Source organism: Aricia agestis, chromosome 1, assembly GCF_905147365.1.
Source record: "Aricia agestis chromosome 1, ilAriAges1.1, whole genome shotgun sequence".
NCBI classification, from domain to species: domain Eukaryota; kingdom Metazoa; phylum Arthropoda; class Insecta; order Lepidoptera; family Lycaenidae; genus Aricia; species Aricia agestis.
The window spans coordinates 19,260,165-19,285,064 of NC_056406.1; the positions used below are offsets into that span (position 1 = coordinate 19,260,165).

General features: G+C 38.8%; 5 protein-coding genes across 7 annotated transcripts; 4 read left to right on the plus strand and 1 right to left on the minus strand.

The window, feature by feature from the left end:
* The first annotated feature begins 484 nt into the window (after positions 1 to 484).
* LOC121731007 lies at positions 485 to 1,204 on the plus strand. Its single transcript, XM_042120301.1, has 3 exons — positions 485 to 628; positions 831 to 934; positions 1,016 to 1,204. The coding sequence occupies exons 1-3, from the start codon at positions 547 to 549 to the stop codon at positions 1,202 to 1,204; spliced, it is 375 nt and encodes a 124-aa protein (XP_041976235.1). The 5' UTR covers positions 485 to 546.
* Positions 1,205 to 1,249: 45 nt separating this feature from the next.
* Positions 1,250 to 1,586, plus strand: LOC121731017. The gene has a single exon (XM_042120314.1). It carries the CDS (start codon positions 1,250 to 1,252, stop codon positions 1,562 to 1,564), a length of 315 nt encoding a protein of 104 aa, XP_041976248.1. The 3' UTR covers positions 1,565 to 1,586.
* A 17-nt stretch (positions 1,587 to 1,603) lies between these two features.
* LOC121731001 (ankyrin repeat domain-containing protein 39) lies at positions 1,604 to 7,630 on the plus strand. The gene is made up of 4 exons (XM_042120291.1): positions 1,604 to 1,730; positions 6,732 to 6,953; positions 7,042 to 7,233; positions 7,614 to 7,630. Coding segments are annotated over exons 1-4 (519 nt in total). The 5' UTR covers positions 1,604 to 1,627; the 3' UTR covers positions 7,616 to 7,630.
* A 54-nt stretch (positions 7,631 to 7,684) lies between these two features.
* Positions 7,685 to 13,229, minus strand: LOC121730994 (ankyrin-3-like). Its single transcript, XM_042120276.1, has 9 exons — positions 12,979 to 13,229; positions 12,439 to 12,889; positions 11,911 to 12,068; positions 11,580 to 11,755; positions 11,165 to 11,315; positions 10,555 to 10,679; positions 10,066 to 10,195; positions 8,864 to 9,047; positions 7,685 to 8,544 (listed from the first exon to the last, which is right to left on the minus strand). The coding sequence occupies exons 1-9, from the start codon at positions 13,064 to 13,066 to the stop codon at positions 8,136 to 8,138; spliced, it is 1,872 nt and encodes a 623-aa protein (XP_041976210.1). The 5' UTR covers positions 13,067 to 13,229; the 3' UTR covers positions 7,685 to 8,135.
* A 2,369-nt stretch (positions 13,230 to 15,598) lies between these two features.
* LOC121730979 lies at positions 15,599 to 22,825 on the plus strand. 3 transcript variants are annotated; one of them, XM_042120253.1, is made up of 9 exons: positions 15,599 to 15,641; positions 15,962 to 16,172; positions 16,294 to 16,456; positions 16,587 to 16,805; positions 17,050 to 17,248; positions 18,656 to 18,877; positions 18,970 to 19,182; positions 19,257 to 21,273; positions 22,653 to 22,825. In XM_042120253.1, exons 2-9 carry the CDS (start codon positions 15,989 to 15,991, stop codon positions 22,673 to 22,675), a joined length of 3,240 nt encoding a protein of 1,079 aa, XP_041976187.1. In that variant the 5' UTR covers positions 15,599 to 15,641; positions 15,962 to 15,988; the 3' UTR covers positions 22,676 to 22,825. The 3 variants fall into 3 exon arrangements, with proteins under 3 accessions (XP_041976187.1, XP_041976198.1, XP_041976180.1); XM_042120264.1 differs by lacking the exon at positions 15,599 to 15,641 and adding an exon at positions 15,645 to 15,729; XM_042120246.1 differs by lacking the exon at positions 15,599 to 15,641 and adding an exon at positions 15,675 to 15,758.
* Positions 22,826 to 24,900: the final 2,075 nt, after the last annotated feature.

Below are 24,900 nucleotides of genomic sequence, written 5' to 3' on the forward strand. Positions count from 1 at the left end.
TAGAAGCAGCCGCTACTGTCTCTATATCCATTTTCTGCGGCACGAGTTACGTCTTTCACGATTGACCAGTGAGCACAGACTGATTAACTCACAGATGTGTGGACGGATCGCAATTTATCCGCAGATATGGTTGTGGATGCATCTCCCGACGCATCCGCCGATATGTAGAGGAGGCATCATGCTAATCAAAGTGTAAAGTGTCCCTGTACTGCAAAAATCTAATGACTCGTATTTTACCCTATTATTATACTTGACTCGGCCATGGCAAAATAGCTGAAGTGCCATATTAAGAAAAAAAATTAAAAAAGTCGTCTGTCATTTGTCAAATTGTCATTTCTATTTTCATTTTTCATTTTTCTCACAGTTGTCACTTATTACGAATTGACCTGAAATTTATAAATCGTTATTTATTATACTGTTTTAAGCAAGGAGAATCAACGATATAAATTATCATTCCTTAATTATTTTGTGTGAAATAGTAAGTACTTAATACAACTCTAAGACGTTGTTTATAATTTAACACAAGTGCTAAGTTATTTGTAATCAATGCCCTACATTTTGATAAGAGGTAATCTCGCTTCTTATGGGCATAAAAACCCGTGGCGTGTGTTGGTATCCGGCTTAAAAGGTAGACTATGACAAATATTTCATTTTTATCTAGGACAGAGAAATGCTTATAATGCTATCTCGTCACTTAATCAAACGATTGTGATAAGAATTAATTGCGCAATTTCTAGGTACTGGACATTTCTCTGTTCTAAATGAATTTATTAACTTCGTTTAAAGTGGTCGAGTGTTTGTCAACACTAATTTATTGTTATAACATGCAGCCGGGGACATAGAGCAACTAAAACGTTTTGCTTGTGGAGGATATAGTGATGACTCGACTATTGTGTATCTTCAACACCCTTGTGTCATACTTAGTGCTCTAGAGGTATTCACACTTCTTTGTAGTTTTTTTAATTGTAAAGAACCACTTTAAAATGAGAAAAACAATAATTACATACTATTTCAGGTACTGGGTTACAAGGTAGTCGCTTCCAGTTCTACTGCAGTCAAACAAGACTACAATGAATACATGTGGACTATGAGAAAGGAGTTTTCAGAGCCCGAACCATCAATTATTGTGGAACAAGATAACATTACCAATTTTAGCAAGGAAGCTATGCACTATCACCACTCAAACAAAGACGACGAAGTTTAGGCATATCATTTAGTAGATATTATTTTTGTGATATATTTTTTTATAATGGAAACGAAGGGAAGTCAAAATGTTTCTGCAAATAATTTAGCAACAATTCCTATTGATGAAGAAGATGATGTAGTTTACATTGCTATTAAAGGATCTTTGCATGCAAATGATTGCTCCGTATTTGGCTTAAGTGAAGATGAAATAGTAGCACTCACAAAAAAATTTTCAGGACCTGGTACTGCAGTAATAAACGGAGTGCAAATCAAGACAACTGCAATAAAAGCAATCAATGCTCTTTCTCAATTAGGGTACAGAGTGGTTTCCAGCAGCGGCGAAGGAGAGACTACTTGGACATTAAAGCGAAACATTTAACTCAAAGAAGAGATCAGACATTATTTTAAATATCATATTGTAATTGATAATAATTTAAGGAATATGAATAGTCATTCTAACTGTAACTGTTGTGGCAATAGTGCAAACGCATCTGTCCACCAAACATTGTCAGAGATGGATTGGGAGAGGGGCATTTGGAATGCAGGTAAAATTATTCAAGTTCTGTGCTCATGTGCTAATATTTTGATCTATGGCATAAGTTGTTACATGCTTAAAAAAAAAGTACATGTGCAGTTTGTGCAGAGTATAATTATTATTAGGGTTCTGTAGTCAACAAGGAACCCTTATAGTTTCGGTCTGTCCGTCTGCCTGTCTGTCTGTCATTTACCTCCCCTCTTTATTAGGTACCTCCCCTACACATTAAGTGGGGATGATTTTTTCGCGCCTATCCCAGTGTGTGGAGTGTTGTTGGATAGGTTGTTTAAAAATATGAGTATTCAAAGATCATTTTCCGATTTAATACCCCTATATAATACCCCCCGTATTATATTATCATTTATATTGGATCATTTCTATGATCATATATAGGATCCAATATATATGATCATTTGATCATATTTGCTTATTACATTATCATATTTCATTGATCCTATTTTACGTCATATGTGGTTTCAATAGCCAATGGAAATTGCTAAAGCTGACAGGTATTGACGTCAGGGTTACTAGATCTCAGAGAATTCGATTTGTCAAAAGACATCGTCATTTTTAATATGGCTTGTTTTTTGTTATTTCAGCAAGATTATCGAAGTATACAGGGTTACCTCGTAAGTCGACCTAGATCCTTTAAGGGGCTATAGTTAAGATAATTTCTGACTGATTTGACTATGAAACACCCTATCCTAAATCCAATGGTTTTCGAGATAATCTAATTTTAAGTATTTTTCATAAACAGTCTATTTTTTGCCTTTTGTTGTATCTCCTTTTTTTATTCTGAGGCTCTGGTATGTTTGTTTATACGTTTTATTTTAGAAAATGAATTGCTCTATCCATAACAATAAAAAAAAATACAATTTCAGAATAAAATGAGTCGTAAAAGATGGTGAAAAGTGAAAAATCAAACAAAAATAAAACCTAAGATGTGTCTTTCTTTAAGCGATACTTAAAAAAAATCTATGGAAGTCTGTTTGCAGATAAGCTTAAAAACATCTCCATTTTGTCAGCTATCCAAAAAGGTATAACATTATAGGGTAACATCAAAACCTCATAAAAAAAACTTTGTTAAAAGGCCCACAGGTAGCAAAAATTCCGGTCTTTTGTTAAGTATCCTTGTTTGAAATAGGATACGTGCGAGCGAGATGAGATACGTTTTGTGTATGTGGGAGTGAGAAAAAAGATAGTTTGAGTTACTTTGGAGTTTGGATGACTAAACAAAAGATTTAGCTTAGTCTGCTCATGCGATTCGTCCGTGGTAGATGCGATTCTTGCTCTGTGCTCTCTCTGTTTTTTGACTCGGCTTGTATTTCTGGACTGATCCCGTTTTATCTTCGTGACTACCTGTGCTTGCTTTGTGGACTTTGTTTTGTGCTTCTGATTTGGAACTGTTGAAAATGGCGGCCTATACGAACGAGGAATATGCTGACATGTTATTGTGTTACGGATATTGCGATGGTGTATCATCAAGAGCTCGTGCCGAATACACACGACGGTTTCCTAACCGCCGCGCCCCAGATGTCAGTGTGTTTGATGGAGTTTACCGACGAATTAGAGAGACTGGTTCAGTTTCAAGACGACGGTCTGACCTGGGTCGTCCACGTGTTAATGATGACGACGAACAAGATAACGATATAGTACAACGATTTAGATCAGATCCAACTACAACAACGAGTGTTGTTGCCCGAGATCTTGGATGCTCGCAGTGGAAAGTGTGGTCCACCGTCCATACAGCTGGCTTATACCCATACCATTACACGCCCGTACAAGTCATCGAAGAAGGCGATCCTGTGAGGAGATTGGATTTCTGCAGATTTATGCTGCATGCCGATTTAGAAGACCCAAATTTTTTTAAACGCATTTTGTGGACTGATGAGTCCAAATTTGACAAAGATGGTATAACAAATTACCACAATGCTCACTATTGGGCCTCAAAGGCAGACGGAAATCCAAAAAAGAAAAGAGCAAAGGGATCCCAGAGGCGATTTAGTTTGAATGTGTGGATGGGTATAGTTTGTAACCATTTAATTGGCCCATATTTTCTACCCGAAAATTTAAATGGAGAAACATATGAAAACTTTTTGACTGAAGAATTACCACAACTATTGCAGGACTTACCGGCGGAAATCACCCAAAATATGTGGTTTCAACACGACGGTTGTCCTGCACATTACCGAAGATCAGTCCGACAATTGCTAGATACGACGTATCCCAATAAGTGGATTGGGAGAGGTGGACCTACACCATGGCCAGCCAGAAGTCCCGACTTAACCCCCATGGACTATTACGTATGGGGACACATGAAGACTTTGGTGTATGACGACCCCAATCCCATAACGAGTGTAGAAGTTTTACGCCAAAAGATTATTGATGCAGCCGATAAAATGCGAACTACACTAACAACTGGAGTAGTTAAAAGTGCTTTGAGAAAAAGAATGCGAATTTGTGTCCGAAACAGAGGCGGACACGTAGAAAATGAACTGTAAAAACAAAATTTATTAAATATTTACTGTTTACATTTTTTGTTTAATTTTTAGAACTAACTAATATTTTTATTTCAATGCCCGGGGAGGCTATCATCTGAGTTTTTTGTAATAAAAACTGCTATTACCCTATAATGTTATACCTTTTTGGATAGCTGACAAAACGGAGATGTTTTTAAGCTCATCTGCAAACAGACTTCCATAGATTTTTTTTAAGTATCGCTTAAAGAAAGACACATCTTAGGTTTTTTTCTTGTTTGATTTTTCACTTTTCTCCATCTTTTACGACTCATTTTATTCTGCAATTGTATTTTTTTTTATTGTAATGGATAAAGCAATTTATCTTCTAAAATAAAACGTATAAACAAACATACCAGAGCCTCAGATTACAAAAAGGAGATACAACAAAAGGCAAAAAATGGACTTTTTATGAAAAATACTTAAAATTAGTTTATCTCGAAAACCATTGGATTTAGGATAGGGTGTTTCATAGTCAAATCAGTCAGAAATGATCTAAATTATAGCCCCTTAAAGGATCTAGGTCGACTTACGAGGTAACCCTGTATATTTAGAAAAATAATTACATTACATTATTTGAAACATATTAACGAACAAGAAATTAAAAACTCTTTTTTATTTTAAATGACAATGATATTGGATAATGTATTATAGACATATGATTCATTTCTTCCTTGATGCAGGCATTCATAGATTTTTGACATTTGCTGAGAGATTAGATCCAATACGGTCATAGAAATAGGTGTTGCCAGTTATTTAATATAAAAAAGAGTTTTTAATTTAGTTCGTTAATATGTTTCAAATAATGTAATGTAATTATTTTTCTAATTATATACTTGGATAATCTTGCTGAAATAACAAAATACAAGCCATATTAAAAATGACGATGTCTTTTGACAAATCGAATTCTCTGAGATCTAGTAACCCTGACGTCAATACCTGTCAGCGTTAGCGCTCTCCATTGGCTATTGAAACCACATATGACGTATCACGTAAAATAGGATCAATGAAATATGATAATGTAATATGCAGATATGATCAAATGATCATATATATTGGATCCTATATATGATCATAGAAATGATCATATATAAATGATAATGTAATACCCCCCTAAGTCACACACGGAGAAGATGCTGTAATATTTTATCTTAAGATGCTTAAATATAGTATCTTAGGTTATCACACACGTCACGGGCCACGGCTAAGATACGATATTATTAAAAATCTGTTTCCTTATGAGTCTGTGTTGGTGCCACATGTATTCCTTGTTAGAGTTATAATATATTATACAGGTTGATTGTCTATGAGTGATACTGCCTTACCTACTTCTTGATTTGTTAGACAGCTCCTCAGACGATGATTCTGATATAGAATGTGAAATACAGATTGTAACACATCCAAAAGGAGAAACATTAGGATAAAGCCTCACATAAAAAACAGAAAAACCTGCGGCGAAAGAGGAAATGCAACGGTACCTACTCTCACCACAAAGGAACTGAAGTTGACCTTGTGGCGAGACTGCAGACGCTCGACCCTCAAGTGGAGGGATGTCTTCATGTCTTCTTACTGATGTAATCTACGAGTTATGACGTCCTCGACCTCCATGGGCCAGTGCAGGCGGGATATGTACAGGGGCGTCGCGGGGACCTCGCTCCGCAGACGTACATAAGGTGCGGTGCTGTTTCATAAGGCTCTGATGAGGTTGACTTGATAGAAACGCAATGGACTGTATAACAACTATTATATTCGTAATTAAATAGTACAAAAGAATGCCCGTGTGCAACGCGTACAAGGTTTGAAGGTGAATTGTGGGTACCGCCACACCACTCCCCCCCGAGGACCTGTGGTATTCTTCGATGCGCTTGTGTTGTCAGGTGTGGGCCGAAGCTACGCGTGCAATGACCAGGAGAGGGACTCCGTGCTCTGCTTGCTGACCGGTCGTTGTAGCCTATGGCTGCCCCGTTCAAGCCAGACGCGGGTTCGACCGGCGCGGACCTCCAACGCGGCTTATGGTCGAGGCGACCCGGTTATGCTTGATGCGGAACTTTTCGTTCAAATTCCTTTGAACATAACTGAGATGATGTCGTTAGTTATGTAAAACACGTACAATATGTACCATCGAGGAAGTTGATTCCTATGCAATTGACAGACCAACGTTATTTGGTCGAATATGTCAATTCAATGTTAATTGTGTTCTGTCAGCTGGGTTTGACGTAACGCAACCAAACTACTTAGGTCCCCAAATTGCATATGAATCAACTTCTCTGATAGTACATTCATTGACCATACAAAAATTTTCAAAAAATAGCGATACTACGGTACCCTATATTGCGCGTGGCCCGACACCCACTTGGCCGGTTTTTAAGCATGAGGTTGACTACTTGGCCCTAGTGGCTAGTAGATTTTATTAAACTAAAAGTTTTTTCCCAAAACTGGTACAACTTTATGATGTTTTAATATGATTGTCACATAATATAGATATAAACTTTCAGCTTTCTCAGGTGATAAAGATAAAGTTATCTCCTTGATAGAGAAGTCAAGAAATGCTAGAGATCTGGTGAATAGCCCGGACAATGCTGGATATTCGGCCTTGCACTATGCGGCAGGGAGGGGTCATGTTGATATTTGTAATATACTCCTTAAGCATGGAGCTTCTATTGATCATCAAACAAAAAGTGGCAGGGCTACACCACTACACAAAGCAGCTGCTGCTGGTGAGATGTCAAAAAGAATATATTACATAAAATGCGGGAAGTGTGATGATAGCATTATTGCTTACTGTTAAATATTTATTTATTGCAGGAAAAACATCTACTTTGAAGTTTTTAATAGAAAATGGAGCAAACATTGGGCTGCAAGACGATGATGGTAAAACAGTCCTCCATAAAGTTGTTGATAACAAGCATTATGATCTCATCCATATTTTAATTGATGTATCGCCTAATCTTCCTCTAATTAAAGATAATAAGGGAAATATTCCAAATATAACACATTGAAACCATTATTTTTTCTAAACAATACTATATTTCCATTAATAAGATGAAACAAGTATACCTATTAACATATTCTGGTATAATATTGTAACAAGTCACTGAAGTTGTGTAAGGTTGCGTTTACATCAGAGCTGAACTGAGCTGGGTTAAGAGGAATGTGTTTTATGAGAATCAATAGAATTGCTTCGTTTGCCTGACCTTGCCTTAAAAAAAGGCATTCCTCTTATGTTGAAATGCAGCTTAGTTTGGCTTCTATGAAAACGTAGCCTTAGGGCGCGTTCAGATGTGCGCGTTTTATTGCGCGCGCGCGCCTGTATTGCCAAACGCTACACCAGAAAACTTGCAGAAAACGCGCACGTCAGAACGCGCCCTAAGAATGGAGAAAAAAAAATGCTATTGCGTGGCATATCATGCATACAATTCTTGGTGTTTAAAAGCTTAATATTTTATGTTATGTAATTTGCTATTGTGTCATGTTTGATGTATCTGTATTTGGATTGATCTTAAAGTATTCCCACTATTTTTAGATGTATGCCTTTGTACACATAACATCATTATGTGCTATGATTTATATCTTTTTTACAACTTTATACAAAAGAACAAAGTATAATGATAATCATTAAAATAAAATACTTATGTTACTATTATATAGAATAAAATTATTAAAACTAATTTTAAATATATGATTAAAACATGAGATCAACATTCTAAGCAGACTAGAACTGCAATACAAGTTATTAAGCACCTTCGTGTGAATTTAAATTAAATGTATTAGGACAGAATGAGTAGTCTACATAATCAAATGTTTTATATATTATTATAGTGTCACATTATTAATATACACCTTTGTACTATTTTCAGTACGTATTCAAACTTTCAATAAAAGTTATTCAAAATACGGTTTTATGATTTAAATACTCTTGGATTTTCGATGAAAATACAACTTACATCTACACAACCTTCATCTTCCAACATGAGAAGTCTCATTAAGCTCTTCGGTAGTGGTAAACTATTTACATAGGAGAACAATGGTATATTTTTACACATATTCCTAATTTTTATTCTACAAAGATCAAATAGACTCAACCCTTGCTTACAAATATAATATTCTACGTATTTTGGAGTTCCTTGTTTGAGTGTCGATACATTGGCATCCAAATGAGGCAAATGATGTCCAGCCTTCAAAAGTATGCTGGCGAGGTGAGATGATCTCTTCTGACAAGCTATAGATAAATTGTCTAGGCCGCAAGAGCTCACATCACATGAGTTAACATCAGCACCATGTCTAATGAGCAAAACTGCTGCATGATTTCTGCAAAAAACGAGCAATAAACATCAGCCCTTGCGCCTCTAGTCACAGAAAAGGTACAAAAGTTAAGGGACACCCGGATGGAACGAAGTTATTTCTTATGTATGTACAAAAAACCTCTATACACTAAAAAAATATAAAAAAATACATGTGTATATAATATCGTCGCTACCCTGTGTTCAATGCGAAAAGACAGAGAGTCTATCTCTCTCTCGTCACAAAAGTGTCGAAAGTGACAACTTTTCGCCTAGCCCCCTTTCGCAACGCGCGATAAGGAACTTCGTTCCAAAAACATCCTCATTTCCAAAAACTTAAGGCTTACCTTTGAAGCAATAGTGCGCGGTTCAGCGCCGTATCACCAGTCAGAGCGACAGCATTCATGTCAATCTGGTACTGTAGCAAGTACATGAGTAAATCCTGAAAATCTTTCGGGCAGTCTATAAACTCTACCGCAATATGGAGAATACTAGCGCCCGTTATACTATTGCACGCGTTTGCATTTGCACCTGAAATAAATATAAAAACCTTTAATTATTCGAAAAGTGATAATAGTAAACTGAAAAGTTCCTTTTCACGCTTTACGAGTTACGAGACAATAGTCAATAAAATAATATATATTAATGCAACGCCTCCGTGGTCCAGTGGTTAAGAGCGTGGCTCTTGACTCGGAGGTCGTCGGTTGAATTCCCGCGTTGGAAACATGTTATTTCCAAGTTTGGTTAGGACAATGCAGGCTGATCACCTGATTGTCTCATGTCTCACAAGTAAGATGATCCATGCGTCGGATGGGCATGTAAAAAGTCGGTCCTGCGCGTGATCTCTCGCCAGTCGTGTCGGTCTTCCGTCCCACTGGGTTATGAGAGTAAAGGAATAAAGTGCTCTTGTGAACTGAGCACACACTTGGACACTTTAAAATTACTCCGGCGTACCTAGCCTGGTTTCAATGAAACCGGCCACCGTCACCGAAACCGGTGTAAGGGTTTTATTATTATTATATTACTGCAATGTTTTAATGCTAGATGGAAGCACCAGCAGTCCAGCACAGAAGAAAAATTCTGACATGACTTGTGTTGTGCAACACGTCGGATTTTGGTCGGATTATTTACTGTATGTGCTAGTAGCACCCATTGCTCTGACCTTTGCGTAATATTCTCTAAATGGTAAGGTCTTGAGACTAGCGAGTTGGGACTTGCGAGTGGAGGGCGAGCTTCGCCGTAGTTCGCAATGAGCGCGTGGCGAATGCGCCGCGGTTATGCAGCGAATTTGCGTCGTACAATCCGTGTACTGTCAGAAAAATTGATTTATAGACACAGAAGACCAATGTGGTTGGGCTACGTCAACCTAGATCATGTCCATGAAATATGAATCAATTTCTCTGACTGTGTTTTGTGAGCCAGAGGATATCAATATTTTTCGTGTAATTGGATTTTTGGCCGAGCTTCTCTGTCCGACCGGTCTTTAGTTAATTTTACCAAAGGATAATCCTCGATTGTCATTTGTCACCTGTATTTTAACAAATCATACCATTTTCTAATAGTATTCGAGCTATGCTGGGTTGTGAAATTCTGGCCGCAAGGAGTAAAGGAGTGTCGCCGTTGTCGTTGTGTAAATTGATACCGCCCCCTAGATTGGCCATCATTGTTACTATCTCCTCCTGAAAAAACAATTTTGGTACAAAAAAATAGCACACCTGTAGGTATTTCTTACTTGTATTATTATTTATTATTGACGCAAAGTTAATATCATACGTACAGTTATTAATTTATTATAGACGATGATAGAGAGAGTTAGTTATAGACAACTTCATATCGTTAATGTGCAGGAACCGTAAAGCCGCATTTATAATATTAGTATATGGTACGGGTATCTGTGTGTAGTAGTAGTAATATAGCGTTCACATTACGCGGTGCGATATCGCAAGTCGCAGCGATAAAACATTGGAAGTATAAAATTATATGGATAATAATTATTATGTTTTTCTATGGATATATTATAATACTCTACAAAACATACCTGTCTTTGCATTATTGCATTATGCAGAAGTTTATGAGAATGTGTTATCCGTGCCCCGGAAGACAGTAGCACTTCCACTACGTCCTTGTACCTGTGCCAGACCGCTTCACACAGTGGGGTGTAACCTGCCAAACAACATTATTTCTATTTATTTGTATTTCAAAGGGATAAACACTAAGCAGGAACAGTAAGAGCAGCCCGCAGCAGTATGTATTGGTATCATTTTAATCGACTGTAAAATTTATGGACGTTGGCATATTATGCCTCCAAACTCAAGCTCAATAGCAGCTGGACATAGTTTTAACATTGTTTTAAATACTATCAAATGATTTCTTACGAAAATACAAACATTCTGATTTCAACAAATAAAAATAATACCAGGGTTTTCAAAAAATTATTGTCATACAGTCGAAAAACAATATTTTTTATGGACGATTTTCGTAGTCATTCATTCATAAATTATCTTGCCTTAATCCTTCGATCGCGGATTCTTGGAAATCTCTTGATCTCGCGACCACATGTTGGCCAATTGAGAGTTGCAGCGTATCACATGGACAAAATATCCTTAATTGATTTATACCTTAAATAATTTGTTTTGTTATTAGCTTACCATGTATTTCTTCTCCATTAACATTAGCTCCACTGCAGATTAGATACTTGACCACGTCTAAGTGTCCTCTGCCTGACGCTAAGTATAGTGATGTGCGTTCATTTGTGTCACGAGCTTCTAGCTTGGCCCCTTTACTGACTAGAACTTTTACCTGAAAAAAAGGCGTTTTATTAAAATACTGTATACGAAAAAAAATCATAAGATTCTATTAGCATACACGTCGGCGCAAAATTGTGAACACTGTTGGATTGTATTAAAACTAGCAAGATTTAAAAATATTAAAATTTATAAATAATTAAATTACAAAACGACTTAGAGAATTTGGTACATCTGTTTCCTAATAATATAAAAAATAACCTATATTGTGTCGATAAATAATAATCCATAAAAATGAGATAAGGGTGTAGGGTCTTACTATTTCTAAGAATCCCCTTGATGCTGCAAAATGTAGTGAAGTCATTTTCTCATGTGTCTTATAGTTGACATTACTGCCCGCCACTAGAAGATGCTTAACAATTTCATAATGATTTCTCATGGCTGCTATATGCAATGCTGTAAGGCCATCACCTGCAGGAACATCTATTTTGCAACCTAATAAAAAATCTGAGTATGAATAGTTACAATGCTATGAATAAATTTGACTGGTACATAAATAACATACCTACCTAAAGTGCAATGATTTGCGTAAAATAAAAGATTGGGTTTTTTAAATTATAATTTTTTGTAATGAGCAGATTCTAGCTTACCAGAATCTATCAAAATTTTAACAATTCCAGTATGACCCTGTTCTGCAGCATAATGTAGAGCAGTTCTCATGAATGCATCTTGTTGATCCACTCCGTATGTCACATTTGAAGCAGATGCTATAGCCGCACCAGTACTTTCTAAAATAGATGCATACCACCTGAAATATATATTTTTTTAAATAAAGGTTTTTTTCTTAGAATATTTACTTCATTAACCCATCAATCCCCAAGCGACACCCGGCTGTCGCATAACAATTGAAAATCTATTGTGTCTGGAATTCCCGCAATCGAGGTATTACAAATTACAATGATTTTATTACAAATATTGAATGATGACTTTAATCTTAGTATTTTTAGCTTGCTTTTTGTTGTCCTAAGACGTAATAAGTAACATAATATTCTATAACATAATGTCATATAATTATGTATAATTAATAATTTAAATATTAAATATAATAATAATATACAGCTTGCTTAAAATATATTTTAACATTTTTTAAACAGGAATTATTGTTTACAAACACAAACCTGTACATTGAAGACCATGTTTCATCCTCTTTTGTAGTTGGGGCAATGTTACCAATTTCTTCATCCCATTCCAAATCTGCTAACGGAGTTGAGGGCAAGGATATTGGGCTCGTCGGTGACTTCAAGCTATTCAACCTGCTTTCATCACTGCTGGAACCTTCACTGTGTATCACAACATAGTAACCCTGATTTCTATCATTTGAATTAGAATCTTTATCCAGTTGATAATTTCTTAAGCTTCTGTCACTCAAGTTTTTATATTTAATCACTGTATCTTCGTTGTGACTATTGTGTCTGAACTTTCTTTTTTGAGATTTCGTGCTCCTCTTTTTAGAAAAAGGTGGTGGTGGTTTTGTATCAACGAGGAGTTTTACCACACTTAAATTCCCAATATTAACTGCCTCACCTAAACATGTTTTTCCATGGCTGGTTACTTTGTTGGGATTTGCTCCTAAAACAATTAAAATAATTTAATTTATAAAATACCGTATATAATAATATTAAGTGCACATTCCTATATTACATTTTTTTTACACTTACCTCGAGCCATTAAAACACTAACAGATTCTTGATCATCCCGTAAAATTGATTGATACATGGACTCCTCCAGGGATTTCTCCATAGTCATTTTAGTATGTAAGTAATAAGTAAGTATTAGCAGTAAAAAAATATTGAAGAAATTAGAAGAAAACTTTTTAATAAAGCTGATTTCTTTACAAATCGATGACGGTATGTACCATTAGAATAATAATATTTAAAAAAAACTTCTGTCTTTTGTTAGTAAGTTAATTATTTGTAGCATAAATGAGTAATTGAAATATGTAAATTGTAATACAAAAAATTAATCATATTTTTTCTAGTTTTCTATTTTCTATTTTTCAATTTCAAATAAATTTTGACATTTGTGATTTGACATTACAGAAAATGACAAGTGACAGATTGACACTTGACAGAATCAGCTGTCAAATATATATTTTCTTATTATGGCACTTCGGCTATATAACCATGGCCAGTGTCAAGTATTATAAATGGAAAACAGTATTGTTGCATACAATGAGGGATTTTCATTTATATTTTTTAATTTTAACAATCTTAACTAGATGGCGTAAGGATAGACACTTCTAGATTTTCTATTGGTTCCTCACGATCTGAAATTATCTGCAGGTTGGCATCACTGACTACATATAGGTTGTGTTTCCAAAAAATATCAGTGTACTGTCAAGTGTGACATAAATCAAAATATCTTAAACCTAAGCGTTCATTGGCCTAAGCGATTAGGCCAGTACACTGGTAATAGTTTAGGAACACGCTGACGTAATAAAAACTTGTCAAACTGAAACTTGACAACTGAAAGAGTTTTGGCGGGCATGTCACTTTCAAACTTCTTCTACTTTTTATTGTTGGTGTGGTTTTTATTATTTTTTTCCCAAATTGTGGTTTTTGGGATTTTGATATTCATTATAAGTAAAATATTAGCCATTAAATATCCGTTATCTTGCACAAGTGTAGGTAAGATGTTGTCAAAACCAAAATGTATAATTCCTGTGACATTTGGTGTGAATATCGAATATTTCTTCCGTGAATTTTAGCTAAAATACCGTTATAATAACTTAATTATCCTATTCATTGGAATATTATTGCGTCTTTTGCAAGTTGAATTGTATCAAGTTTTACATTTTAAAACCACATTAACACAATTTTAGGAAAATAATACAAAAACACAACATCACTCTTTCACATTCCCGACAAAACTCCCAACTGTCAAATATTTCTTTTTGTTGGCTTTTTACCATAGTTAAAGTATTATATTTTGTGAGTCATGATTTGCACGAAAAAAATTCTGCCCTGCAGAAATTATTCTGCGGCTCACGACCTCCGGTAGGAGTATTAATGTTCTGTGCTCACGACTCACAAATTACGCTCGTTTGGCTTCACCTTAAAATGTGTATTTTTTTATTTGTATTTTCACAGAGAACGCTTTAAATTGCATTTTAAATATTGTCACCTTGCACATTTTTTATCTCGAATTAATAAAGTTTTCATATTTTTTATTTCATTTAAAATTTTTCCCGCCTATCGTGACTTTCTTGACAGACTATAAAAGGAGTTTTGCCGGGAATGTGAAAGAGTGATATTGTGTTTTTGTATTCTTTTCCTAAAATAGTGTTTACTGGGTTTTTAATGTGTAATATTGGTAGGATACCACATGGTACCGTGGTTTGGTAGGGTATTCGTTTTCGAAGTGTAGGAAAGTGATGTAATAACCAGAAACGTGCTATTTTGTGTTCCCTCAAAAACTCCATCCGCCATCGAAAGTTTCAGTAAAGCGTCTACCACTTTACTGAATCGACTGACATGACTCCTTGTCTGTGTTGACTTTTACTTAAGCCGCCTCCCCATATAGGCGAACGCGTTGGCCAACGCGTTCGCAGACGCGTTGGCAGTGCGCTTGCAACGGCGTTTGTGAGTAATCCACACATAGGAAGGTCGCTCAGTATGCTTTGGATCGCGCCAATGTGCGGACGGATTCAAAATGGATGTTGAGTCGCTAACAGCTGTAGCTGTATATTTATTCACAGCATATAATTACTTTGTAAATGTGGACAAGAAAAAGTTTTTAAAGGGTATTCTCGAAATAAATAAATAAAAGGCGAGAAAACGTAACAAACAAAGAAATAAACTCACTTTTACATAATATTTTATAATATTAAAATAATATAAGTAATTATTTTATTACCTACTTATTATTTATTAAATTATTACATATTATTATAATTATCACAACTATAACTCCGGGTGAACTGATCGCGCGGCCTATGTGTGGATGAAGCACGAAGCTTGCGACAAATGTCCTTTGATCTTTGCCGACATTTCCGACCCGCGCGGCAAGCTCGCAGACGCGTCGGCCAACGTCTAAATACCTACGGCCAACGCGCGAACGCCCGTTCTACACATTGGACCGACGCGTCTGGCAACGCGTTGGCCAACGCGTTCGCCTATATGGAGAGCCGGCATTAGACTTTGACTAGACTTTAGACCTGACGTAATATGAATACGATGTCATAGTACCTAGTCGACACTGGCCATGGTTTTATAGCCGAAGTGCCATAATAAGAAAAAAAAGGTAAAGAAAAAAGAAAAATAAAGTCAAACGGTATTTATTTTTGGAAGACCGTGAGAGAAGTGGATATAATTATACATTTGTACGCAAAAATCTTTTGTTTCCTGTTAAAATTATAACAATTTGTGATATTTACAACATTTGCAAGAACTTTACTATTAAAATTTTATGTTAACAATATATTGGTGTCAGTTTTTAGGTATCCACATTTGATTGTATTGTAAACCAAAACTGACCTTTTTTTGGTTTTGCTACACTTCTAGATGCCTAATGCGCTTACTCTTTTGGTGCTCTTTTGATTACTAATAGCTACACAGATAGATCCTGTTACTTCAAGGATCTACCTAACATATTCAGTTTCAATCTTGTTATTTGAATACACTTTCATATTTTATATTTCAGTGAAAATGGTTCTGCTATTTCATTAAAATGGCAACTGAAAATTGCTTGGTCAAAGCAATATACTCATTCAAGGGCAAGAATAATGATGAATTATGTTTCAAAAAAGGAGATATCATAACTGTAACTCAAAGGGAAGAAGGGGGCTGGTGGGAAGGAACTCTCGGGGAAACCACTGGATGGTTTCCCAGTAACTATGTCACAGAACACAAAGGTAACCTAATTGCTTACTTTTATTTCATCATAATGATATGAATATTACTTGTGATGCATTTGTTTTTATACTTATAAGAGAGACTACAAGTTCAATGTGAGATTGTTATTATTCTTTATAGATCCATCAGGGTCCTTAACAACCTCACCCATTAGAGCAGTCTCGGAAATACAAGCATTTCGAAATGTTGTTCTTAAAGACATCATTGATTCTGAAAAGGCCCATGTTGCTGAAATGCAAGGACTAGTGAGCAACTTTTTACAACCCTTAGAGAAAAGTGACATGTAAGTTTGTAATATAATTTAAACGTAAATTATTTATTTTTTATTTTTTGAATTGGTTTTGTTTAATATTGTGTTTGTTTGTAATAAATACTAATATGAAGCACAAAATACAGTTTAGTTTGTATTGCAGGCTAACTAAAGATGAGTACAAACAATTAACAGGCAACATAAATGAGGTGTTACAAATCCATGAACAATTTCTGGCTCTTCTGGAAGAATGTGCAACAAAGACTGGACCCGACCAGCGAGTTGGTGGTTTGTTCTTACAGTGGGCTCCAAAAATAAAAGCTGTACATCAAACTTATTGTGCTGGACATCCAAAAGCTGTGTGTATCTTAGATAAATACAAGTAAGTATTTTGTTGGCTGTGTATTTTGTCATGCCTACTGAATAACAGAAACTTGCTAGATTTTACTCACTTTTTGTTGATTCCTTTTTAACCTGTCATCAATGTAACTGTTTATTAAGTATAAGAAGAAACCTGTCTGTGCCTATGTGTATTTGTATTTTGTATATGCCTATATCTTTTTCCAGTATGCATTAAATGGTCACATAATACTCTAATATGCTCTAAAATGTGATACAACTTTCAGAGAAAGTTTAAATACGTGGATGGAGAATGCTGGCGCCGTTTGTCCTGGTGTACTTGTACTAACAGCAGGGCTGTCTAAACCTTTCCGAAGGCTTGGAAAATATCCTGCTATGTTACAAGAGTTGGCAAGGCATGTGCATGAAGCTCATCCCGATAGAGGGGACACACACCGGGCCTCTGTTGTGTATAAAGATATTGCAGTATGTATTCTATATAATACATATATGTATAAGGGCCGCGCTACACCGTAATGGCAGCGGCGAGGCGAGCACTTTCAGTGTCATATGATTTTAAACTTTATATTCATTAGGCTGGTTTTAGCGTTAAGCGTTTCGGCAGCGCTGTTGGAGCGCCGCAAGAGGAGCGTTTCGAAGATGTGTGGGAGTAGTAGTAGCGTTTTAAAGTCGCGCGCTTGAGCAGCGCCATTCGTCCATACGTTTTTTAAAGCTTCGAACGGGCGCGCTCCAACGGCGCTGCGAAACGCTAAACGATAAAACCAGCCTTATTGTAATACATAGTATTGTTTGAAAAATCTATGGCCGCCCGTGGCAGCTCGTGGCCGGCGGCCGCGATTTCTCAAGCGATACTATGTATTACAATAATGAAGATAAAGTTTAAAATCATAATATGACACTGAAAGTGCTCGCCTCGCCGCAGCCGTTCCGGTGTAGCGCGGCCCTTAATGCATGATATGATATATTATGATTTTCTTCAGAAGATGTGATATCCATATAATGTATACCTGGGTATGACTCTGAATATCTATACATATTATAAAACAAAGTCGCTTTTTTTCCCTCATGTCCCTTTGTTCCCTTTCATTTTTAAAATTTTAATGATTCTTTAAGTGTTAGATAGCCCATTTATCGAGGAAGGCTATAGGCTATAATTTATCTCGCTAAGACTAATAGGAGCGAAGAAATAGAGGAAAATTTGGAAAAAAACGGGGAAAATTATTTGAAAGGGCTAACTTGAACGCGCTAATCTCAGGAACTACTGGTCCGATTTGAATTATTCTTTCAGTGTTAGATAGCCCATTTATTGAGGAAGGATATAGGCTATATTTTATCACGCTAAGACTAATAGGAGAATGTGGAAAAAACGGGGGAAATTATTTGAAAGGGCTTATCTCGCGAACTACTGGAGCAATTTTTATGTTATTTGGCACAGATAAGAAGTGAAGGATCATAGGCTATCGATTTTAATCATTTTTTCAGTAGCTATATATTTTATACCCGTGCGACGCCGGGGCGGGTCGCTAGTGATATGTCATATGATAAAGACAAATTCGATATTGCAATGGTGAAATGTGTATTGAATTCCAAATATGATTGAGAGAAAATTACGAAAATGGTTTGTGTGACAAATGCTTCAGCGTGCGTCACTGCCTATTCTGGTTGAACTTGAAATAATTTAAATTCTTTCTAAATAAGTCACCTCTTGCATGATGTTGCTTAATAATTATGATTCTCTCTCTCTCTCTTTAAATTTGTTTTTTATATGTAATAGATAATTAAGTTAAGAGGCAGAAGATATAAATTATAGCTTGAATCTTGACTTGGTATGAAAATAAAAGAGGTTACTAAAATTTTGTGTCCAATTTCCAGAGTGGATGTGCAGCACTGAGGAGACAAAAAGAGCTGGAACTTCAAGTGGTGACAGGAGAGGTTCGCGGCTGGCCGGGTGGTGAGGTGTCCGCTCTCGGGGATGTCTTGCACATGGGCAGCGTGGCCGTCGGCCCGTCGCACCAGGATAGATACCTCGTTCTATTTCCTTCTGCCCTACTCTTGTTGTCTGTTAGCAAAAGGGTATCCGCATTTGTTTACGAGGTGAATACACTTTTTTACTATAGAAGCTTATCGCTTGTGAGTAACAGTTTACTAATGTAAATCTAAATGTATGTGTATAATTTTGGTTCCAGGGATGTCTTCCATTAACTGGTATTACAGTCTGTAAGTTAGAAGATAGTGAAACTAGAAAGAATGCATTTGAAATTAGTGGGCCGATGATAGACACCATAGTCGCCGTGTGCCAAACGAAAGCCGAAGCCGACAACTGGGTCAGCCTGCTACAGAAACACTCCAACAACAGCAGCCCCGCTCACGAGCCCGCGCAGCCTCAGTCCCTGCCGCACGTGAGTATCGAATCATTGTGTTGAATTAAATCAACCTCACTCAGTTTATTTTATTCTACTTATCTGTTACTTAGCTAACGCGATCTCCTTCCGAGGGCGCATTGACTAGCATCAACTCTAGCCGCCGCAGCCTCTACCACCAGACGCTCCCGCCGTCCTACTACCCCTCGGCGTCGCCGTACTACTCCCTGACGAAATATTTCGCGAAGCTTGTGAAGAAAAAAGTGATAACGAGACAGATGCTCCGAAAACTTCTCCACGAGAGGACGTGGGCCAAGGCGTTCGAGCTGAGCGGCATGCCCGTGATGCGCAGGCACATGAACCACATCAAGCTGAGGATCGAGAACGACGGGACGATCACGACCGAGGAGTACACGGACAGCGACGATAGCGACAGAGAGACCGACACCACCGAGACGTACACGACCTCCGGCTGTACGGACGTCGACGGCGCCGGCTCCTCCAAGATGCTCCGGCAGAACGCCGTCGTGAGCGACGGGCCGCGGACGATGTCGTCGTCGTGCAGCAGCTGGAGCGGCAGTTTCGCCGCCGCCGCCGACCTCGAGGGCGCGCCTGAGTCACACCTCGACGTCGCCCGGTTTAAAGTCCGAGGGGACTGCACCAAAAATCTGTTTGTCGCTATACCGCCTAACGTAGCTAGCGTAGAGAACTGTTACGCGTCTCGAGTAAAAAACTCGGCCGGCGTCGCCGCCCAACATTCCGATAGTATTGAGAATTCCAGTTTCGAGGCGAGGACCTACATGGCCTGCGAGGATCTAGTGAACATAGACGGGGACACGCAGTTCGAACTCGGAAACGAAACGGACTTCGTCCCGACGAGGCGGAGCTTCCCCAGCCGCAGCGCGAGAAACGAGCTCGTTCCGAAGCCGTGGAAGTCGGCCGAGGAGAGATGCAGCTCCGGGGCCGAGGACGAGCCGACCGTGGCGGGCCTCCCGGAGGCCCTGAGTCCCCCGCCGTCGCCCCGCCAGTCGGCGGACTTCCCCGCAGACCCCGTCGTGATCGATCCCCCGCCGATGTTCCGCAACGACGACGAGGACATGAAAATTATCAGCGTCAACTTCAATGCGAACGTGCCGTTCCGCAAGCACTCCCTGAACTCCGACAAGCGGCTCCGGCGATCGATGTCCCGCTCGATGGTCGAAACGGAGGCGAGGAGCACTGGCGCCCACCTCGAGAGGATGAGCTCGCAGTCCGACCCGCAGAAGCAGAGGAGGAAGTGCGAGTGCTGCGACCGATCACTGTGCCCGAGCCCGCGATCGTCCGACTCCGGGGTGGCGGGTAGCTGCAACCTGGCGTCCCCGGACCTCAACATGCCCGACTACTCCGCCGGAAACGCCGGCAACGAGTCGGACGGCCAGGACAAAATCTCCGGGGACTTCAAAGATTCGCTGAACAATTTGACGGGGAACTCGCTCGTGAATCGCAAGCTCACCCTGTCCGAAATAGAGGCGGCCGCCTTCGAGGAGCAGTGCCGGTGCACGTCGCCGTTCGGGTCCACGGCCCGCACCTCGTGCGTCACCAGCGTCACCTCCGAAACCAGCCTGGACGTGAGGGACGCCTCCCGCGCCAGTCCCACGTCGACGTTCACGAGCGGCCCGCCCGTGTGCTCGCCGGACATAAAGCGCACCTCGATACGCCGAGACATCGAGCGCTACGTGCCCGAGATCAAAATAAAACCTCAAGTTCCGCCGCGTATCTACCGCAAACCGAGCACCCACCTGGAGATCCCCAAGAACGTTCGGCTGCCGAATCCCTGCCAGTGGGGCACGCTGAATATCGTGGAGCGCACCAAACCGAGCCTGCACTACCACATGCGCATATACAAGAGGGACTCCGACGAGGAGGACTCGCGGCGACTGACACGCCGCGACGCGACGAGGAACTGCGACGCCAATAACAACAAGTCGGCGCGGCCCGTCTCCCAGGTGCCGAAGACTCGGTCGAGGAGCGCGGACGCGTCCAAGCTGCAGAAGGATTTGGGCTCGACCGGGTTCGTGGTGTACCGGTCCGACCTGTACGCCCACTGGTGGATGAAAGCCAAATTACCTATTACCGTGGTCACCGACTCAGGCAAGGATAATTTTTTTGTAAAGAGAAACTGTTTGTGTTTCCATGGTTTGAAGATAATATTGCCTTGAAGTTTTATTACCACTAGATTAATACTGTCACTAGAGTTGCCCCAACCGCAGTGCTTTACTCGATCATCCTTGCCTGTGTTTATTCATACGACTAACCCAGTATATTCACCGCAAGTAGACCATATACTAACCGTCGATACACTCGGAAGGTGCATGAGCAGGCTTTGGTACACTAGATCTCTAATCTGGTACAGTAGATCATGCATTGATGTTTTGTATAATTAGACGTACCCGGGTAAGTATGTATGTACAGAAAACGCCACAAATTAAATGTTTAGGCCGTGTTCAGACGACACGCACCCGCCCCGCCCATGCCACGCGCTTCTGCACCCGCGTCAAACTCGCTTTGAAATTTGCTGATTTTATTTGAGTCTTTAGGCACATCAATAGATCTCAAATTGCATTTATCGAATTCCACCCGCGCACGCCACGCACACGCCACGGCCCGTGGCTAGTCTACTGAACGAAGTAGTCCAGTCACTAGTAGTTTATGAGTGCGCGGGACGTGCGCGTGGCGAGCGCGGGTGTAATGCGGGCACAACGCGTGTGCGGGTCCTGTGCGTGGTCGACGCGTGTCATTTGAACGCGGCCTTAGGTTGGGTTGCACCAGAGGCGTGGTTAAAATTAAAGCTATGGTCAAAGTTATGGTTATAGTTAAGGCTAATTTAACTTTAACCTTAACTTTGACCACAGAATTTGACAGAAGACGTTGCTGGTCCGACAAGGCTTTATAAGAACGTAGGCGGGGGCGCTGCTGGTAAATGAGAACTGTCAAAAATGGCGTTTTTGTATGATGACAGCGTTAGTTCCTTTTTTCGCCACGTGCATTTAAAGCCTTGTCGAGCTCTATGGTTATGGTTAAATATGGCGTCTTCATGGCGTCCATTTTTAACTTTAACCAAAGATTTGACATTTTGCATTGTAGTTAAAGTTATAGTTAAAGTTAAAGTAAGTTGGTGCAACCCACCCACTTTAACTTTAACCATAACAAAATCTCAAATGAACTGTCAAATTCTTAGTAAAAGTCCATAATGGACGCCATATTTGACGATAACCTTAATCTTAACTGTAACTACGCCTCTGGTGCAACCCACCCTTAGTGTTGTAAGTCTAAAAAATCAATGATTCTGTTATTGAAAATATATGACTTGTGTATTTTTTTTATGAAATTACATTTATTTAACTACTTGTTAAAAATTTTTATCATGTAAGATTTTTTGACACAAAGTTATTGAGTCCGACTTATACCCACAAGTTGAAGAATACACGAACACATAAACCCGCGTGTTAAAATGAATTTGAAATTTTCAGATGGCCATGAGCGACAGCAGTAACGAGCTCTCGTCGGGGCTCACCAACCACAAACGATCGCACTCATTCAACAATCACCAGAGCTACTCGCAGCAATCGCAAACCCAAAGGAACAAACAGAAGAACCAGTCGGCCAGGTGGCTCCTCAACTCCTGCGACTCGCTCGACCAAACTCCCACTAAAACGAAAAAAATGCCCATCGGAAAAAAGTTCTCCTCAGTCGACTTTATCGACATCGCCGAAACCAGTTATAGCAGTAAAGGTAAGTTTTTGCTTTGCTACCGAGCATTATACACGACTAATACTTGCTTTGATTAGGTTGGGTTGCATCAACTAACTTTAACTATAACTGTAACTTTAACTACAATGCAAAATGTCAAATTGGTTAAAGTTAAAAATGGACGCCATCAAGACGACGTATTTAACCATAACCATAGAGCTCGACAAGGTTTTTTATATTTGTATATTATTAGTAACAAAATATACAAATATTTTGTTAGTAAGTAATATTTTTGCAAATAGAATTTTAAAATTACTGCAAATATTTCTTTTAGATGTACAAATTTAAATGTTTAAATAGAAAAAATGTTGTCCATCTATTAATTATCTTCATATTTTGAAATTACGTTTCTAATTTTCTATGGCCCCGCGCCATACCTATCCTATCTTCATTAATATTATTTTTAATCAATTGCATCTCTATAAGGTTGCAAAGAATGTGTTTTTCTTTTTGAGAACCAATAGAATCGCTTCATTGACTTGACCTTGCCATGACATCGCTCAGTGCGGCGATGCTATTGGATCTTAAAAACACATTCCTCGCAACATATCTCTGGTGAAAACTCAGCCTTATGGTACGGAACCCTTCGTGCGCGAGTCCAACTCGCACTTGGCCGATTTTATCATTATATCTAGCAAGTACAAAAATAAAATTAGCCGACATATTTATTGGCAGTTCATCACCACAACATTTTCAGGGTGGAGTATAACGTGCTTGCGGCCCGCGCCGCCGCTCCGGCCTCAGTCGTTCACTGTGGGCTCGGACGAGAACATCGGGCCCACGCACCCTTACGCGCCGCACCAGAGGAAGTCCAACTCGTACGAGGAGGACGCTCTCATTCTCAAAGTCATCGAGGCGTACTGCACCTCCGCCCGCTGCAGGAACGCCGTCAGCTCCGGTAAGTATTCTCTACGTATACTGTAACATTATAAGCTATGCTATAAATTTATACACAAAACGTTACAATACTTTAAACATAGTTGCGGAACTCAAACATATCAAAATTAACTAACTCGAAATGTAATTCGTCCGCTTTGTGTCGTTGCCATTGTGAATTATTTTTGTGACACATTAGTTTTGTTACCATCGTTGTGCCGGGATGCGATACGTCAACTGTTTTAAGACAAAAAACATTTTCGATATTTGACCATCGGCGCAACAAGCCAAAGAAATATTTAGTAAGCCTTATTGACATAACATATTGTGTGTCTTTTCACCTTTAACCCGTCGATCGCGGGAAAACGAGACACAATAGATATTCTATTGTGTCTCGTTCACCGGTGAGCGTATGGGGCTTGATGAATTAAAGTACATACTACGACAGTGTTGGCGCTGCTAGTTACTCTACTGTTCACATACATAAACCTATTATTAAAATAAATGCCTACCTAAAATGAAGGCAATTCCGTCGATGGTCACAAACAACCTAAACACGAGCGTGCCTGCTAGTTCTGCTTTGGAAATGAGATAGGAAGTAACGTAGTGCTTCATAACGGTCAGGGTTGATACTAACATTTTAATTGTCATGCAGTACCCAATATACCGCTGGAGATTTTCGAGTCGACGCGGAGGAGACACGCAAAGTCAAGAAATCGTATTATCAGTTGGTTGCTAGAATAAAACTACAGTCGCGTACAGATGGTGGAGCATTCAGATGTTGTGATATGCCTTTTGGCTATGTTGACCATGTTTTTACTGAGTATACTGTTGTATCTTTTTTAAACATTTTGCTCCAAGCAACGTCCTATGACTGCTCTCTATTTTATTTACTTACCAATTTTTATTAAGGTTTTCATTATTTTTTGTCTCAGTCTTTTCTTCTAGTCGTTTTGAGTCATATTATCATATTTTTTATAAACTAGCTTTATAACGAATATTTGTAAATTTTTATGTAGGTATATATGTATAATATTTACTCTAGTCTCTACTTCTATTAAAACTTATTGCTGTATCTCGCTAATGATACAC

What these genes read in the sequence shown, in the direction of transcription:
- LOC121731007 (XM_042120301.1), top strand. Translation starts at nt 547, where the DNA reads ATGCCCTACATTTTGATAAGAGGTAATCTCGCTTCTTATGGGCATAAA. An exon ending in GTTGGTATCCGGCTTAAAAG is followed by an intron (nt 629 to 830) that starts GTAGACTATGAC and finishes TATAACATGCAG; the next exon opens with CCGGGGACATAGAGCAACTA. An exon ending in TCATACTTAGTGCTCTAGAG is followed by an intron (nt 935 to 1,015) that starts GTATTCACACTT and finishes ATACTATTTCAG; the next exon opens with GTACTGGGTTACAAGGTAGT.
- LOC121731017 (XM_042120314.1), top strand. Translation starts at nt 1,250, where the DNA reads ATGGAAACGAAGGGAAGTCAAAATGTTTCTGCAAATAATTTAGCAACA.
- LOC121731001 (XM_042120291.1), top strand. Translation starts at nt 1,628, where the DNA reads ATGAATAGTCATTCTAACTGTAACTGTTGTGGCAATAGTGCAAACGCA. An exon ending in GAGGGGCATTTGGAATGCAG is followed by an intron (nt 1,731 to 6,731) that starts GTAAAATTATTC and finishes ATAAACTTTCAG; the next exon opens with CTTTCTCAGGTGATAAAGAT. An exon ending in ACACAAAGCAGCTGCTGCTG is followed by an intron (nt 6,954 to 7,041) that starts GTGAGATGTCAA and finishes TATTTATTGCAG; the next exon opens with GAAAAACATCTACTTTGAAG.
- LOC121730994 (XM_042120276.1), bottom strand. Translation starts at nt 13,066, where the DNA reads ATGACTATGGAGAAATCCCTGGAGGAGTCCATGTATCAATCAATTTTA. An exon ending in TAGTGTTTTAATGGCTCGAG is followed by an intron (nt 12,890 to 12,978) that starts GTAAGTGTAAAA and finishes TAATTGTTTTAG; the next exon opens with GAGCAAATCCCAACAAAGTA. An exon ending in CAAGGGGATTCTTAGAAATA is followed by an intron (nt 11,316 to 11,579) that starts GTAAGACCCTAC and finishes CCTTTTTTTCAG; the next exon opens with GTAAAAGTTCTAGTCAGTAA.
- LOC121730979 (XM_042120253.1), top strand. Translation starts at nt 15,989, where the DNA reads ATGGCAACTGAAAATTGCTTGGTCAAAGCAATATACTCATTCAAGGGC. An exon ending in CTATGTCACAGAACACAAAG is followed by an intron (nt 16,173 to 16,293) that starts GTAACCTAATTG and finishes TATTCTTTATAG; the next exon opens with ATCCATCAGGGTCCTTAACA. An exon ending in TACCGTGGTCACCGACTCAG is followed by an intron (nt 21,274 to 22,652) that starts GCAAGGATAATT and finishes TGAAATTTTCAG; the next exon opens with ATGGCCATGAGCGACAGCAG.